The 12,941-nt window shown below is 55.6% G+C and overlaps 1 protein-coding gene across 1 annotated transcript; it reads left to right on the forward strand.

Annotated features, from left to right (window-relative positions):
- The first annotated feature begins 1,034 nt into the window (after positions 1–1,034).
- Positions 1,035–5,448, forward strand: FOXF1 (forkhead box F1). The gene is made up of 2 exons (XM_068956201.1): positions 1,035–2,140; positions 3,927–5,448. The coding sequence occupies exons 1-2, from the start codon at positions 1,081–1,083 to the stop codon at positions 4,085–4,087; spliced, it is 1,221 nt and encodes a 406-aa protein (XP_068812302.1). The 5' UTR covers positions 1,035–1,080; the 3' UTR covers positions 4,088–5,448.
- Positions 5,449–12,941: the final 7,493 nt, after the last annotated feature.

Raw genomic sequence — 12,941 nt, forward strand, 5'->3', positions numbered from 1 at the left:
CCGAGCTTAAAAGAGCGCACGAAGAGGGGGTTTAAGTGGGTGAAGCTCCGCGCGGCGCGGAGGCCGCCGTCGGGCAGCGCCGCCGCTCGCCCCGCGCCGCCCGCAGGCCCGGCCGCCGCCGCCCGGCCCCCGCAGGCCCGTCCTCCGCCGCTGCACTCAGGCCCTGCGTGGGGCCCTTCCCACCCTCCCCTGTGATTTTCGGCAGCGGCCGGAGCCGAGCGGCGCTGCGGGCAGCGGGGCAGAGCAGGGAGCGGGGGGGAGGGAAGTCGCTGCCGCCTCCCCACGCACCGCCGCGGTCGCGCGTGGGCGCTTCCCCTCCTCCCTCCCCCTCCGCGGCGGGCAGGGATGCCCAACGCAGCCCCCGGCTCGGGCAGGGCGGTGTGGAAAGGGCTCTTTAAAAGCTGCCCACCAGCTGGGAGCTGGGAGCTGGGAGCGGAGGGGGGCCGGGACAGGACGGGAGAGGGGGCCGCCCGGGAGGGCGTGGGGGAGTTGGTCGGGGCGGGGAACTCCTCTCGGCTCTTACGTCTGTCAAGGACCGGCAGACGCCGCTGCAAGAGATAAAGTAAAAGGCGAGCGGCGGGGTTGGGGGCAGAACCGACAGCCACCGCGATGGGAAGCAGCTCCCCGCAGCAGCGGCAGCGCCAGCCCAGCTAGAGGGGGGGCCCGACGGGACACGGACCACGGCGGCCCCGGGGAGCCCGGCCGGCGGCGGCGAGCGGCGGCGGCGAGCGGCGAGCAGCCGCCGGCTTCTCTCCCGCAGCAGCCGAGCCCAGCGCGCTCCCCCCGCGCAGCCCCCCCCAACCCTCCGCCTCTCGCTCGCCTTTTGCAGCAGGGCTTGGATTTAGGGATAAAGTGGGAGGAGGAGGGAAGCGGGGGGGGGGTCGCTTCCATTTGTTTATCCGCAGAGGGGTGAAGCCTCCCGGTGGAAACAACCCCTGCCAGGGGCTGGGAGGAGGAGGAGGAGGAGGAGGAGGAGGAGGGGAGTCGCGGGGAGCCCCCAGCAGCGTGGCCTTTTGGGGGGGTGCGTGGGGGAGGGTGGCGAAGGAGGGCCGGGGCTGGCCGCCGCGGACCTGGCCCTAGATGACTGCAGAAGCGCAGCAGGCTCTGTCCTCTCAGCCCCCTCCTCCTCCGGCGCAGAGCAGCTACGGCCCCATGTCCTCCGTGGCCGAGAAGCAGCCGCAGAGCTCGGCCATGGACGCCGCCTCCGCGGCGCCCGCCGGGGCGGCCGGCAGCGCCCCGGGCAGCGGCGGAGCCCCGGGCGGCGGCGGCCCCAAAGCGAAGAAGACCAACGCGGGGATCCGGCGGCCGGAGAAGCCGCCTTATTCCTACATCGCCCTCATCGTCATGGCCATCCAGAGCTCGCCCTCCAAGCGCCTCACCCTCAGCGAGATCTACCAGTTCTTGCAGAGCCGCTTCCCCTTCTTCCGCGGCTCCTACCAGGGCTGGAAAAACTCCGTGCGCCACAACCTCTCGCTCAACGAGTGCTTCATCAAGCTGCCCAAGGGGCTGGGCCGCCCGGGCAAGGGCCACTACTGGACCATCGACCCGGCCAGCGAGTTCATGTTCGAGGAGGGCTCCTTCCGCCGCCGGCCCCGCGGCTTCAGGAGGAAATGCCAGGCGCTGAAGCCCATGTACAGCATGATGAACGGGCTCAGCTTCAACCACCTCCCCGAGAGCTACAGCTTCCAGGGCTCGGCCGGCGGGCTCTCCTGCCCCCCCAACAGCCTCTCCCTCGAGGGGGGCTTGGGCATGATGAACGGGCATTTGTCCAGCAACGTGGACGGCATGGGCCTTGCGGGACACTCCGTGCCCCACCTGCCCGCCAACGGCGGGCACTCCTACATGGGCAGCTGCACCGGCTCCTCGGCGGGGGACTACCCGCACCACGAGAGCTCCGTGCCCGCCTCGCCGCTGCTCGCCGGCGGCGGCGTCATGGAGCCGCACTCGGTTTACTCCAGCTCGGCCTCGGCGTGGGCACCCTCCGCCTCGGCCGCCTTGAACACCGGCGCTTCCTACATCAAGCAGCAGCCTTTGTCGCCCTGCAACCCCACGGCCAACCCGCTGTCGTCCAGCCTGTCCACGCATTCCCTAGACCAGTCCTACCTGCACCAGAACAGCCACAACGCCGCCGAGCTGCAAGGTAAGGCGGTCGCCGGCGGGGCGGACACGCGTGGGCTGCGGGGCTCGCTGCGCCGGGCCGGCCCGCTTCGGAAAGGCTTTACCGCACCCCGCGGAGGAGGCGAGCGCGGCCGCGGCGGAAGGCCGCCGTCCCCCCGGCTCCGCTCCGCGGGGCACCGCTCCGGCCCCGGGCTGCTCCTTTGGCGGCCCGCGGCGCTCCCGACGGTTCACGCCGTCGGGGCTGGCTCCGCGTGGAGCTCCGCGGAGTGGGGGCCGCCGAGGCAGGGCTCCCGCGCCCTGCGCAGCCCAGGGCGGTGCAGCGGGGCCGGGAGAGGCGAGCGCGGCCGGTCGGGACCCCCCGGCTCGGGAAGGGCATGGCCGAGCGTGGCCGTGCAGCCCACGGGGCTGGGAGAAAATCGATAGGAGATGGCAGAGCAAAAAGGGGGTGCCGACACCCACGGGGCTGACGGGGAGCCCAGCCCAGCTGCTGGCCTTGCACCCCGCCGGGCTGCCCGACACCCGGAGGGATGCCGACGGTCCCAGTGACACTGGCAGGGCTGGTTTCACGGCCGGGGTGGCCTCGCTCGCCCCCAGGGCGCTGCAAGCAGCAGCCGCCGGGCCCGTGCTCCCAGGCCTCCCTCCGCTGCCGGCCCCGCGGCCCCCGGGCCAGGCTCCGCAGCCCCGGCGCTGCCCGCGGCCCGGCGTGGAGGTGGGGGAGAGCGAGCTGGGCTCGACGGGGGCTGGCGCTTTGTCCCCTCCTGGCCGGCTGGGACAGAGGCCTAGGGAGGGAGGAGGCGCTCGCAGGGCCTGGACGGCTCTGAGGCGGCGGCCGGGCCGGTAGCAGGCTGGGCCGGGTTTTTTGCGGAGCTGGTGTCCGTGTTGCAGCCCGGGGGGGGGGGGTGGTGGTGGAGCCCTCGGCGGCTCCGGGTGCGCCTCTCCGCCGGCTCCGCGTTTTCCCCGCGGCCGCGGCCAGGTGGGGCGGCTCGGGCCGCGGGTTTCTCGGCACCCGCCTGGCCCTCGGGGTGCCCGGCCGCGCTGGCGGACGGGGCCGCGGAGCAGCGCACGGCCCGGGTGTAAACGGCAATAATATAGAGGGAAGGTAAAGGGGCACGGCGGACGGGGCCGCCCGCATCGGCAGCTGAAATGCTCCCGGGCAACACCCCAAAATCACTGCGAAGTAGCGCTGGCGAGCTCCGCCGGGGGGTGCGGGAGAACCGCGGCCTTTCCGGAGCCGGGGACCGCGGCCGGCCCTGCGCTGGGAATCCCGAGTCAGCCCGGCTTCCTCGGGGGGGTGGTGTGTCCCGAGACCCCTGCAGAAACGGCAGAAATGGGTCTTGCTTTCGGCGGCCTTTCGCCCTCGGCGCTCCCCGCCCGGCGTCCGCCTCCGGCCCGTCGGGGTGGGCTGAGGCCGGCCGAAGTCGCGCCCCGCTCCGCCGCCGCTCCGTGCCCCGCGGAGGCGCAGGGAAGCACCCTGCACCCTCGCGTTAGGGCGCCGAGGGGGTAAAATGGAAAAACGTGTCTCCTCGCAATGTCCTTGGGCCGGGCAGGAAAGCGCCGCGCCGTCCCGCCTGCGCGCAGCCAGCCCTCGGGGCCGTGGGGATTTCCTCCGCGGCACCTGTCCGCACCCGCGGAGCCACGGGCGGACCCGAATATTTGTGAGCGTGGAAAAAATAAATTCCGCGCTGAAATCCGGGGGTTTGCCGGCGGCGGAGGGACTCCCTCTCCGACCACGGCCTTGTCCCCCTGCTCAACCTCCTTTGCTAAATATAATTATGATGGCTGACAATTTTTCCTCCCCCGTCCCGCAGGCATCCCGCGGTATCACTCCCAGTCTCCAAGCATGTGCGACAGAAAGGAATTCGTCTTCTCTTTCAACGCCATGGCCTCCTCCTCCATGCATTCAGCGGGCAGCGGCTCCTATTACCACCAACAAGTGACATACCAGGACATCAAGCCGTGCGTTATGTGATACGGGGCGGAAAAGCCACCTCCTGGGGCCCCCAAGGCCTGACCCGGGCACCGAGCCCCCCCAGGACCCGCTCCGCGGAAGGAGGTCTCTCCAGACTCGCTTTGTCCGTGCGGCGTTGCCAGCCGCCCCGGGGAGCAGCCGGACGCCTGGGACCACTGTGCGCGGCCGGGGACAGACGCGTGCGGGCCCTGGGGCTGCGCCTGCCCCTCCGCTGAGCATCGGCCGGGCTGCGGCCGGACCCCGGCTTCCAACACGTGTCTTTAATCAAAGACGGTCTCTGCCTTCTTCTGCTTCTTCGTTTGGGTTGGGATGGCATGGCGAATCGGGAGAGGAAAAACAAAAAGCAGCCCCCAAACCTCTGCCGCCTCCTCCCCGAGATCCCCGACTGCAATTTTGGGTTAAGAGTTTAAAAAATGAGGTTTTGATACTTTTTTTTTTAAGTTGTTAATTGATTTGTGTAAGTCAAAGCATTAAGCGGTGCCACGATGCCGTTTGGTAGGGGCAGAGCTGCAACGAGATTCAGCCTCGTCCACGCCGTCGGGGCTGCCGGCTCGACCTGGGCGCTGGGAACGAGCCCAAGCGCGCAGGGAAAGCGCTGCTCCGCGCTGCGCGGAGCGCCTGGGTGGGCGGGCGGCGGCCGCGGCCCCGCTCCGCGGCCGCGGGATGCCCGCGCCGCCCCTCCGCGCCAGGAGCACGCTGCACCGCGGCGAGGAGAGGGGTCGCGCAGGGGCCCTCCTGTCCCCAGACCCTTCAGTCCCGTCTCAGCTCGAGCCCCTACTTTCGAGAAATACTTTTTTTTTTTTTTTTTTTTTGCCGGCAAACATACAGCGGGCAAAAATCTCTCAGAGGGATTTTTTTTAGCTATTAATATTTTTCTTTTTGCCTGCATAAAGACTGCAGGATCAGACCCTATGCAGAGAGAATAAGGCACTTTGAAAAGAGACAGCCATGCTCATTCTGTTATTTATTCTTCATTTTTTTGTTGTTGCTAATAATCGAGACACGAGTAGTCTCAGTTGATCAGTATTAAAGCGGTGGATCTCTGTTGGCAATATTTGCCATATAGATTTTTTTTTTTTTAGTTAACCTTTGTAAATTTTAAATCGATCATGGTCTCTGTGTAAAGACAATCCTCCATATGTTTTTATAGAAATATATATATAATGAAGGATTATTCCCCTCCGTCCCCCTTCTTTTTTTTCTTTGACCCTCTTTGTACAGTTTGATGACACCTATTTTAATTTCTTTCTGCACTGTATAAAATTGTAATTATGTTTTTTTTTTTGGCCCAGCCCTCTTGTGTACGTTTGTCCCTAAGGAAAAAAAAATCGAACCAAAATAAAACATGTATGTTATTTGTACATGGGCTTCACGATTGTATGAGCAGCAAATAAACGAGCATGCGGTGTAATACGCGTAATTATATGTGAGGAGTCTGTGGCCTGCCCGGCTCCGGCCGGGGCGCGGAGAGGGCTCCGCGGTGCGCTGCTTGCGCGGCTTCCCCGCGGCTGCCGGGGCGTGCGCGGAGGAGCCGGGAGGCCCCGGCCCCGTCTCTCCTCGGCTGTCAGCGCTGGAAATCTTCGTACATTTGGTGCAACAATTTCCCATCTCGGGGCAGGCTCGCAGGGGCCTCTATTGTTCTTGGCTGCGGCTTCTAACAGGTCCTTTATCCCCGGCGATCCCCGTTCGCTGCATAGAAATATTTCAAGTGATAATAACAAGACGGAGGAGGGAGGAAAATCGGAGGCTTTTTTTTTTCTTGTTTTTTTTCCCCAAGGAGAAACCGAAAGGCGATTTTTGACAGCTCGGTCTGCCTCTTAGTCGGAGGCAGCGCATGTGGCTGGAGAGAAAGAGCCCCCGGCTTCCTTTTCTCTCTTTCTGCGCCATCCCAGGCAGGCTACGTAGATACATTTTTAAAGTCAGCCCGTGTCCCGCACGCTACCCCGGAGCGAAACCGTCGGGCTCAAACCCAGCGCCGCGGCAAAAGCGCCGAAGAGGGGCGAAAAGGCCGCTCGGCTGCCGGGTGCTCGGCCGAGCCCCGCCGCCCCCGCGCCGAGCCGGGGGGTAGTCAAACCTTCCTCAGATTTTGCCTAATTATGTTAGAGGTCGTGCAAATAAAGCGAACAGGTAGAACGGAGCAGGCACGATTTGTGTAAAATCCAGCGCCGCTGGATTCAAGAAGAGTGAGTATGTAACACGCACATGCTGCAAGCGGGAAAGAGGAACAGGCAGCGGGGGAACAAGCGCAGCTCGTCTGAAAAACAGGTTGTTTGCCACAAAGTTTGGTTTTGTTCGGTCTAATAAAGGATACTATCATTCCCTACAAATCCTGGCTTTGGTAACCTCCTCAGACCAATATGTCTGCATCAACACGCATACTATAAATACATGCACATACATAAAAATAGATGCATAAGAATTAATCTGCTTATTTGCCTGTGTATGTCTATCTTTATATATAGCTAATAGGAAAAGTGGGGTATGGCACCCTAATCAGCCCAGTTGTGTGTAATCAGCAAGGTTAGGTGGTAACCAAAGAAGAAAAGCTTTCTAATTATTCTTCTAATTAGGGTAGGTGGGGAAGGTATCAGAGGTGGGGAAAGCTTTCTTTAGAGGGGGTTTGGTTTGGTTTGGTTTTTTTGAGAGTAGATCTGTGTAGGCCAAAGACAACCAACCTGCAGGGTTTATTGGGGGAATTCCTGGTGTCCTTGTTTCTGTGGCTTTGTGGATTGATCCTTCTCTCCATTGCCTCAACTCTCAGCTAGTCCTGTTGGAGGAGAGCCATGTTTTTGCCATCTTTTTAATGTGCAAGCTAAGGCCTGAGCTTTTGCTCCTGAAGCGCATATCTGTGCTAGGTGTGGCTGAGATAAAGGTCCGGAGGTTAGGAGTTCAGTCTCTGCCAAGTGGTTCTTCCTTCCTTGAAACCTCACTATCACTTCTAAGATTCATTTCCATCCCTTAGATTCATTCTGGACCTGCTTGTTTGTGTGCACTGTCAATCGTTGGAAAGTTTGGGCTCTGAGGGGGCTTGGAAAGGGAAGGCAGGCACCTTGCAAGTCTCAGGTCTAGCCTGAGAGGGACTTCGTATCTGTCCCCCAACGAAGGTTTGCATGATTCGTTTCCCCCCAGCCTGGTCTTCTCCCTCTCTGCGCTGCCAAACCTGGAAAAACAGAACTACCGCATACCGTGGACGCCACATATTCCTCAAGCCAGTGAGCGCAGTCTAAACAGACAGCTCTCCATCTCAGACACCTACATCAGGCAGGAAAGGGTGAAACCCTGCAGGCTTCTGCCCCCAGCCCTGAGCCCTTGTTCTGCACAAGATAAACCTGCTTTTGCCTGGATCTGTGTCCCATGTGATGACAAAATGCAAGCGGCTGTCATAGCCAGTCGCTTTGTACAAACGCCGCTTGTATGCTTACGTGATCAGTTGGACTCTTGTAAGAAGCGAGGAGAAATAGGTTTGCTTAGAAACACTGCATTTGCTCATGTAACAGCCTCCTCCTTGCCAAAACCTAACTCACGGCCAGCTAATGTAGTTAGATTCAGCATCAGTAACCTACTCTCTGGTCCTGGTCGCCCACTTGCTGATCAACAGATGATCTAGCAGCGTGCTTATCTCTGTTTTGGGCACTTCTTGGGTAGGAAGGAGTCTCTCATTATAGATTCCCGGTAGAGGCCTGTGGGTTTTCTATAGGGCTGTTGCTTTGAAATTTCACTGGGGCAACAGCCCTATAGAAAATGCATAGGAATCTATAGTGAGAAATAGGACCTAGGGCCTCTGACTGTATTTAGTTAGGGATGTACCTATGCTCAATGGACCAGAGGCCACCAAGTGTGTTGTACCCAGCCCAGGGTGATGCAGAACATTTTGGGGGCCAGGCACGTTGGCAGCCCAGCCGCTTCCCTCTACGGTTGCCGTTAACTCATCTCCAGACTCCTGGCGTTTCCTCTCAGCCCCGCAGGGCCACTGTGCAGCTGGAGCTCTCCTGCTTTTTCACCTTGCCCTTGTGTCCGCACCGGATTTGGATTGATGGGGGCATATAGCGGTGTCCTCACGGGGAACAGCTCGAGTCAGTGCAGCGGGAGCGCGGGGCTCCCTTTTGCAGGGCAGAAAGCTCTGCAAACTGGCAGGGTGCAGGGGGCCAGGGGAAGGCAGTAACAGCGGGGGGGTGAGGGGGGGGAAGACCCCCGCAGCTCAGGTGAACGTGGCTGGGGGGAGCAGCTCCTCCTGCACCTTTCCTGCCCGGTCCGGGAGGTGCACCTTGGTTCGGCTCGCTCCTGCGCCGGGGGTGGGCAGGAGCCCGGACCCGGGACCCCCCCGCCGCGCCGGGGCCCGGCCGGGCCGTTCCCTTGGCGGCAGCGCCACCTGCTGCCCGCCCGCGGCCGCGCCGCCGCTCCCCGTCCCATGGGGGAATTTTTATTTTATTTATTTATTTATTATTATTATTATTATTATTTTGTTTAAGTTCAGCGTGTTTTTAAAGCTGGGCTGCTTCCTGCCGTTTTGGCTGGGAGATAGTGTTCATCGCATTGGGATGGGTTTTAAAAGTTTGCTTTTTTCTTTTCCTCCTGCCTTTGGCGCATCTTCAAATTGATGAAGCGTTGGTGACTGAAAATATCCGATGGGCCTAGCTAATAGGATGCTTCTGGATCAGCTCCGTTCTATGCTCAGTGCATGTACTGTTCAGGTGGGACAGCTGGGGATACTTATTCTGTGATACTGCAAAGTCTAGTTACGAAGCAGATACTTAGCAATGATGCCCTTGGATGGACATGGTTACCCAAACTAGCAGAAAACTAGCTATCTTGGAGATCTTACTGGTGGAAACAGACACCTAGAATCTTAAATGGCTATTTGTAAGACCTAAATTCTGAGTTTGGTCTCTACTCTTAGCAGGTAAGGGCTCAAATCCATCAAAATAATTAGATACTTGACTTCTCTCTGGAACCCAAGAAGTCTAGGAAATAAATACTTTGTACCTATCTACCTTGGGGGATCTGCACCACAGTTCTTTTCACTTTTGAAAAGAAATTTTGATCGATCTATCACTGAAATGCTTTTGGGAGACAATGCCTGAACGCTTGTTCACTTTCTATGCATGTTTATAGGAGTAACTGATGCCTGACAGCAATTTTGGCAGGAAGAGAAAGTGTTTGGGGTGCTCCTGCAGGCTTGCATTTGACGGTGAACAGTGTTCACACATCTATGACTAGAAGTCTTTGCCACCGGGAGTCATCCTCAGGGACATAGTAGATGATGCAGGTGAGCATGTGAGCTGGCTGGCTGAAAGAGAAACCCTGATGAGCAAGAGATGCCTAGAGTGCTAATAGCAGCTCTGAAATGATGAGCTGATGTTATTCATAAAAACAATTATCAGATTGGCTCAAGAAGTGAGGAAAGGCATGCAGCTCAGTTGTTTTTTTAATTAACTTTTTCCTGCCAGTAATTCATCCTGCTCCACGAGAAACTAAAATCATAATGTTAATGATAACAGAAGGAATGAAGCTTATCATTACTGATCTTCGGATTCCCTATTGTCACAGGACACTGACCTATCAAAGTACTGATAAATTTATTAACTCCAGTCTTAAAATAAGTTAAATGTTTCCAAAGGAGAAACAGATCTTTTGGGAAATTTCACTGAGGTAAGTTGCTGCATAGCAAACATGAACCTTCTCTTCTTGGACACTTCTTACAGATTCTCTGAGTGATCCCAAGAAGCCCAAGGGCCACAGGTTGAAATTCACTGTCACAGGCATAGGTGTCAGACAGCAAAAAAAACCCCAGTCGCCTCTGCTTGATCATGGAATGAGATGCTGGGACGCTAGCAGTCCCAACTCACTTCAATAGTTCTTACTTTGGCTCATAAATATATGAGCCTGAACACAGTCATTTCTTTATTTAAAGCAGTTGAAAGAACCAGAATGGTAGAGAAAGTGCAGTTCTGTGGCTCAGCTCAACTTCAGGCTAATTACTGAAAAAATAAGCAAACACACCTGGGAAAGCACGGTATCAGAGCCTGGAAAGCTTTGCAGCAACTTACAGAACCAGGAGTTCACTTGAGGAAGGGATTGCTACAGCAATCGTGTTCCTGTATAGTGGTAAAGACAAGACCCTGCAGATCAACTACCCCAGTAACCATTTCCTTCAGAGAGATGGAAACACCACAGTTTGGAGTCTAAGCAGCGCAAGTGCCTGGAAACATTTTGAAGATATGATATCCCTTTGGAAAAACAGCAAGCATTAATCTTGTCTGAAAGATTGACTTCATTCGAACAGACTGCTCAAAATTGCTGGGGAGTGATAGCAATGGCTACACTAATGCCTAGAAATGTAGAGGCAGCATTTCATGAATGTTTCCTTCCTTTCCCTTTCCTTTTCTCTCATCTAATACTCCTACATGTTTGCCTTATTCCCAAATGGAGAAAAAAAAAAATCACCCTAGTTGAACCAGACATGCTCTTGCATGGGATGGGTGGGCTGTGACACACTTTTAGGTGAGTTGCTAGGCCTTTGAAGGGGACACCTCTTCAAAAAAGCAGCCCAGTGTCACATCTCATGTTCTCATAGGGTAAGGGGTCTGCAATTTATGTCCTTGGACTGAGGAGAGACTTGCAGCTGGATCACTTGACTAGAAGGCTTTTCTGGAGTATGAGGGGCCATTCGGTCATACGCTGCCCAGCCACAGTACAGCACAGTGGCTTTCACTGCTGCGGATCAGGCTGGCTGCCTCCGGCAGGTGTGTGGAGGCAGACGGTCACAGGACAACAGTGATGCTGGCGCGTTCCACTGAGGGGCAACGAGATACCCAGCTGGGAGACCAGGTACTTGTCACATAGAAAAATCCAAAGAACACTTCCAGTCCCTTCTTCTCAGCTGGTTTGCGAAGTGCTGGAAATCACCAGTTGCATCTAGTTTATCGGTAGTCATCTCCACATCTGTAAAATGTGGTTGTCACCAGGGCCACTGTAGAGATTGACTAGATAGGTCCACATCCTGAGATCGTTTCTCCCAGTGACTTCAGTGGGATGCCCAGCCCAGAACAATGGCAGGATACATGACCCTAAACATTTCTGCAATGCTTTGAAAGATGAAAAGGAGTGACTTCTATACCTATGTCAATGTAGGGGCAGGCAAACATTTCATGATGTTTATAGCAGACATTGTGGACGTTGCACATGAAAACATGGGAAATGGTGCACTCTTCTTGTAGAGAGATTACATTTTATAGATGGCAATGAGGAAATAAAAGCATTCATACCCTTACGTGAGGTAGGCTCTTTTGTATGTCTGCCTGCCTAATATGGCCACAGTCACAGATGTTTCCTCCATAGCCAGAACTGCCGTATGGGGCTGTTCCTTCTGAGGAACTGGGATGAGAGCATTCACACCACATGCTTTTCCTCCCTCTCCTCTGCCCTTGCTGCAGTTGTAGAAAAATACGCAGTGCCAATGCTAGACTTTTTTTTTAAATGGAAAGATTCTCCTAAAAACATTTGTTTCTCCCTTTGGAGCACTAGAAGATGATGAAATAAAAAAAATGACAGGACTTCAAGCCAATACTTAACCATGCCTTTCCACAGATATTTTACTAGTCTACAACGATAACGAGCTAAATCCTGTGTCCTTAGATTGCTTTCTGGAAGGGATTGGGGAATCACGTGAGTGGAGGCACTGGAGGGCTGGATGGAGACCTGCCTTTGCAAAACAGAATCAGGCTTTACTGTCTTCCCACCCCAATGTTGAGATTTTTTTTTTCTCCATCTCCATGGAAACAAAAAATCTCTGACTCTTGTCACTCAGAGAAGACTGCACAGCAACATGGCTTGTTTACTCGCTGTTTTTTTTTTGGTGGATTGAAGCTGTGTGGCCTTGTCCTTGTTCCAGGAAATGCATGGACATAGCTGTCTGAAGGAAAACCCTAATGATTGTATAGTTTTTAATGCTCAGTGGCAGTTAGCCACTTTGCTTTTATTGTTAGCAGATTACAATGTTGCCTCACTGTTCTGTGCCACACACCATGCTATGACTAACATCATTCAACAAAAGAAAATCCGCTCTAAAGTGACCATGATCTAAAACCTAATGGATCTGGTAGAGGCTCCATTCATTCGATACTATGTTTTCTCCTAGCACCTCCCACAAATGGCGATAAGAGGATAAGTGGAAGGGCAGAATGATTCTGGGAAACACAGATGCTCGATGCAACACTTAGGGTGGCCATGCTCTTTACCCTCTTAGGTGCCTTGAAAATCAAGCTGACCAGCCTCAGTTGTTGTTCAGCATCTTTCCCCAATGAACCTTCCAAAAAAGGGGCATGAAACAACATCCTAACTTGTTTGTGCCATGAAAGGAGCTGGAAAGAATGCATCAAACCACATGACACGCTAGGACATCAGGCTGCAGAGAGAATAGAAAGACCTCATTTTTAATTACTTCTAAACAAAGTTGGCTCAGAAAAGTATTTCTCATTGTACTGCTGAATTCTTCTTCTCATCACACAGTAGTGAAACACAGCCTCTTCTGTTGCTGCAAGTGAACTGAAATCAAGTTATGAGGGATCACTTCATTTCCTAGTAAACACAGATTACCATATCACAAGCATTTTAAACTTCCCTGCAGTGTCCAGGCCCTTCTTTGTCATCTTGGATGTTTTTATCATGGGAGTCTTAAGAAGCATGGATGTCCTACTGTCTTTACTGAGTGCTTAAAGATATTTTCTCCCTATTGCTCTGGGCATAAGCAGTCATAGAAAAGCAATTAGAGAGCTGTCTTGAAGCACCGAGGCCTCTGAAGTCCCAGGCTAGTGCTTCAGTCACAACAAGCAGGTAAAGTATGGGCCACTGTCTG

This window comes from Struthio camelus, chromosome 10, assembly GCF_040807025.1.
Source record: "Struthio camelus isolate bStrCam1 chromosome 10, bStrCam1.hap1, whole genome shotgun sequence".
Classification (NCBI taxonomy): Eukaryota; Metazoa; Chordata; class Aves; order Struthioniformes; family Struthionidae; genus Struthio; species Struthio camelus.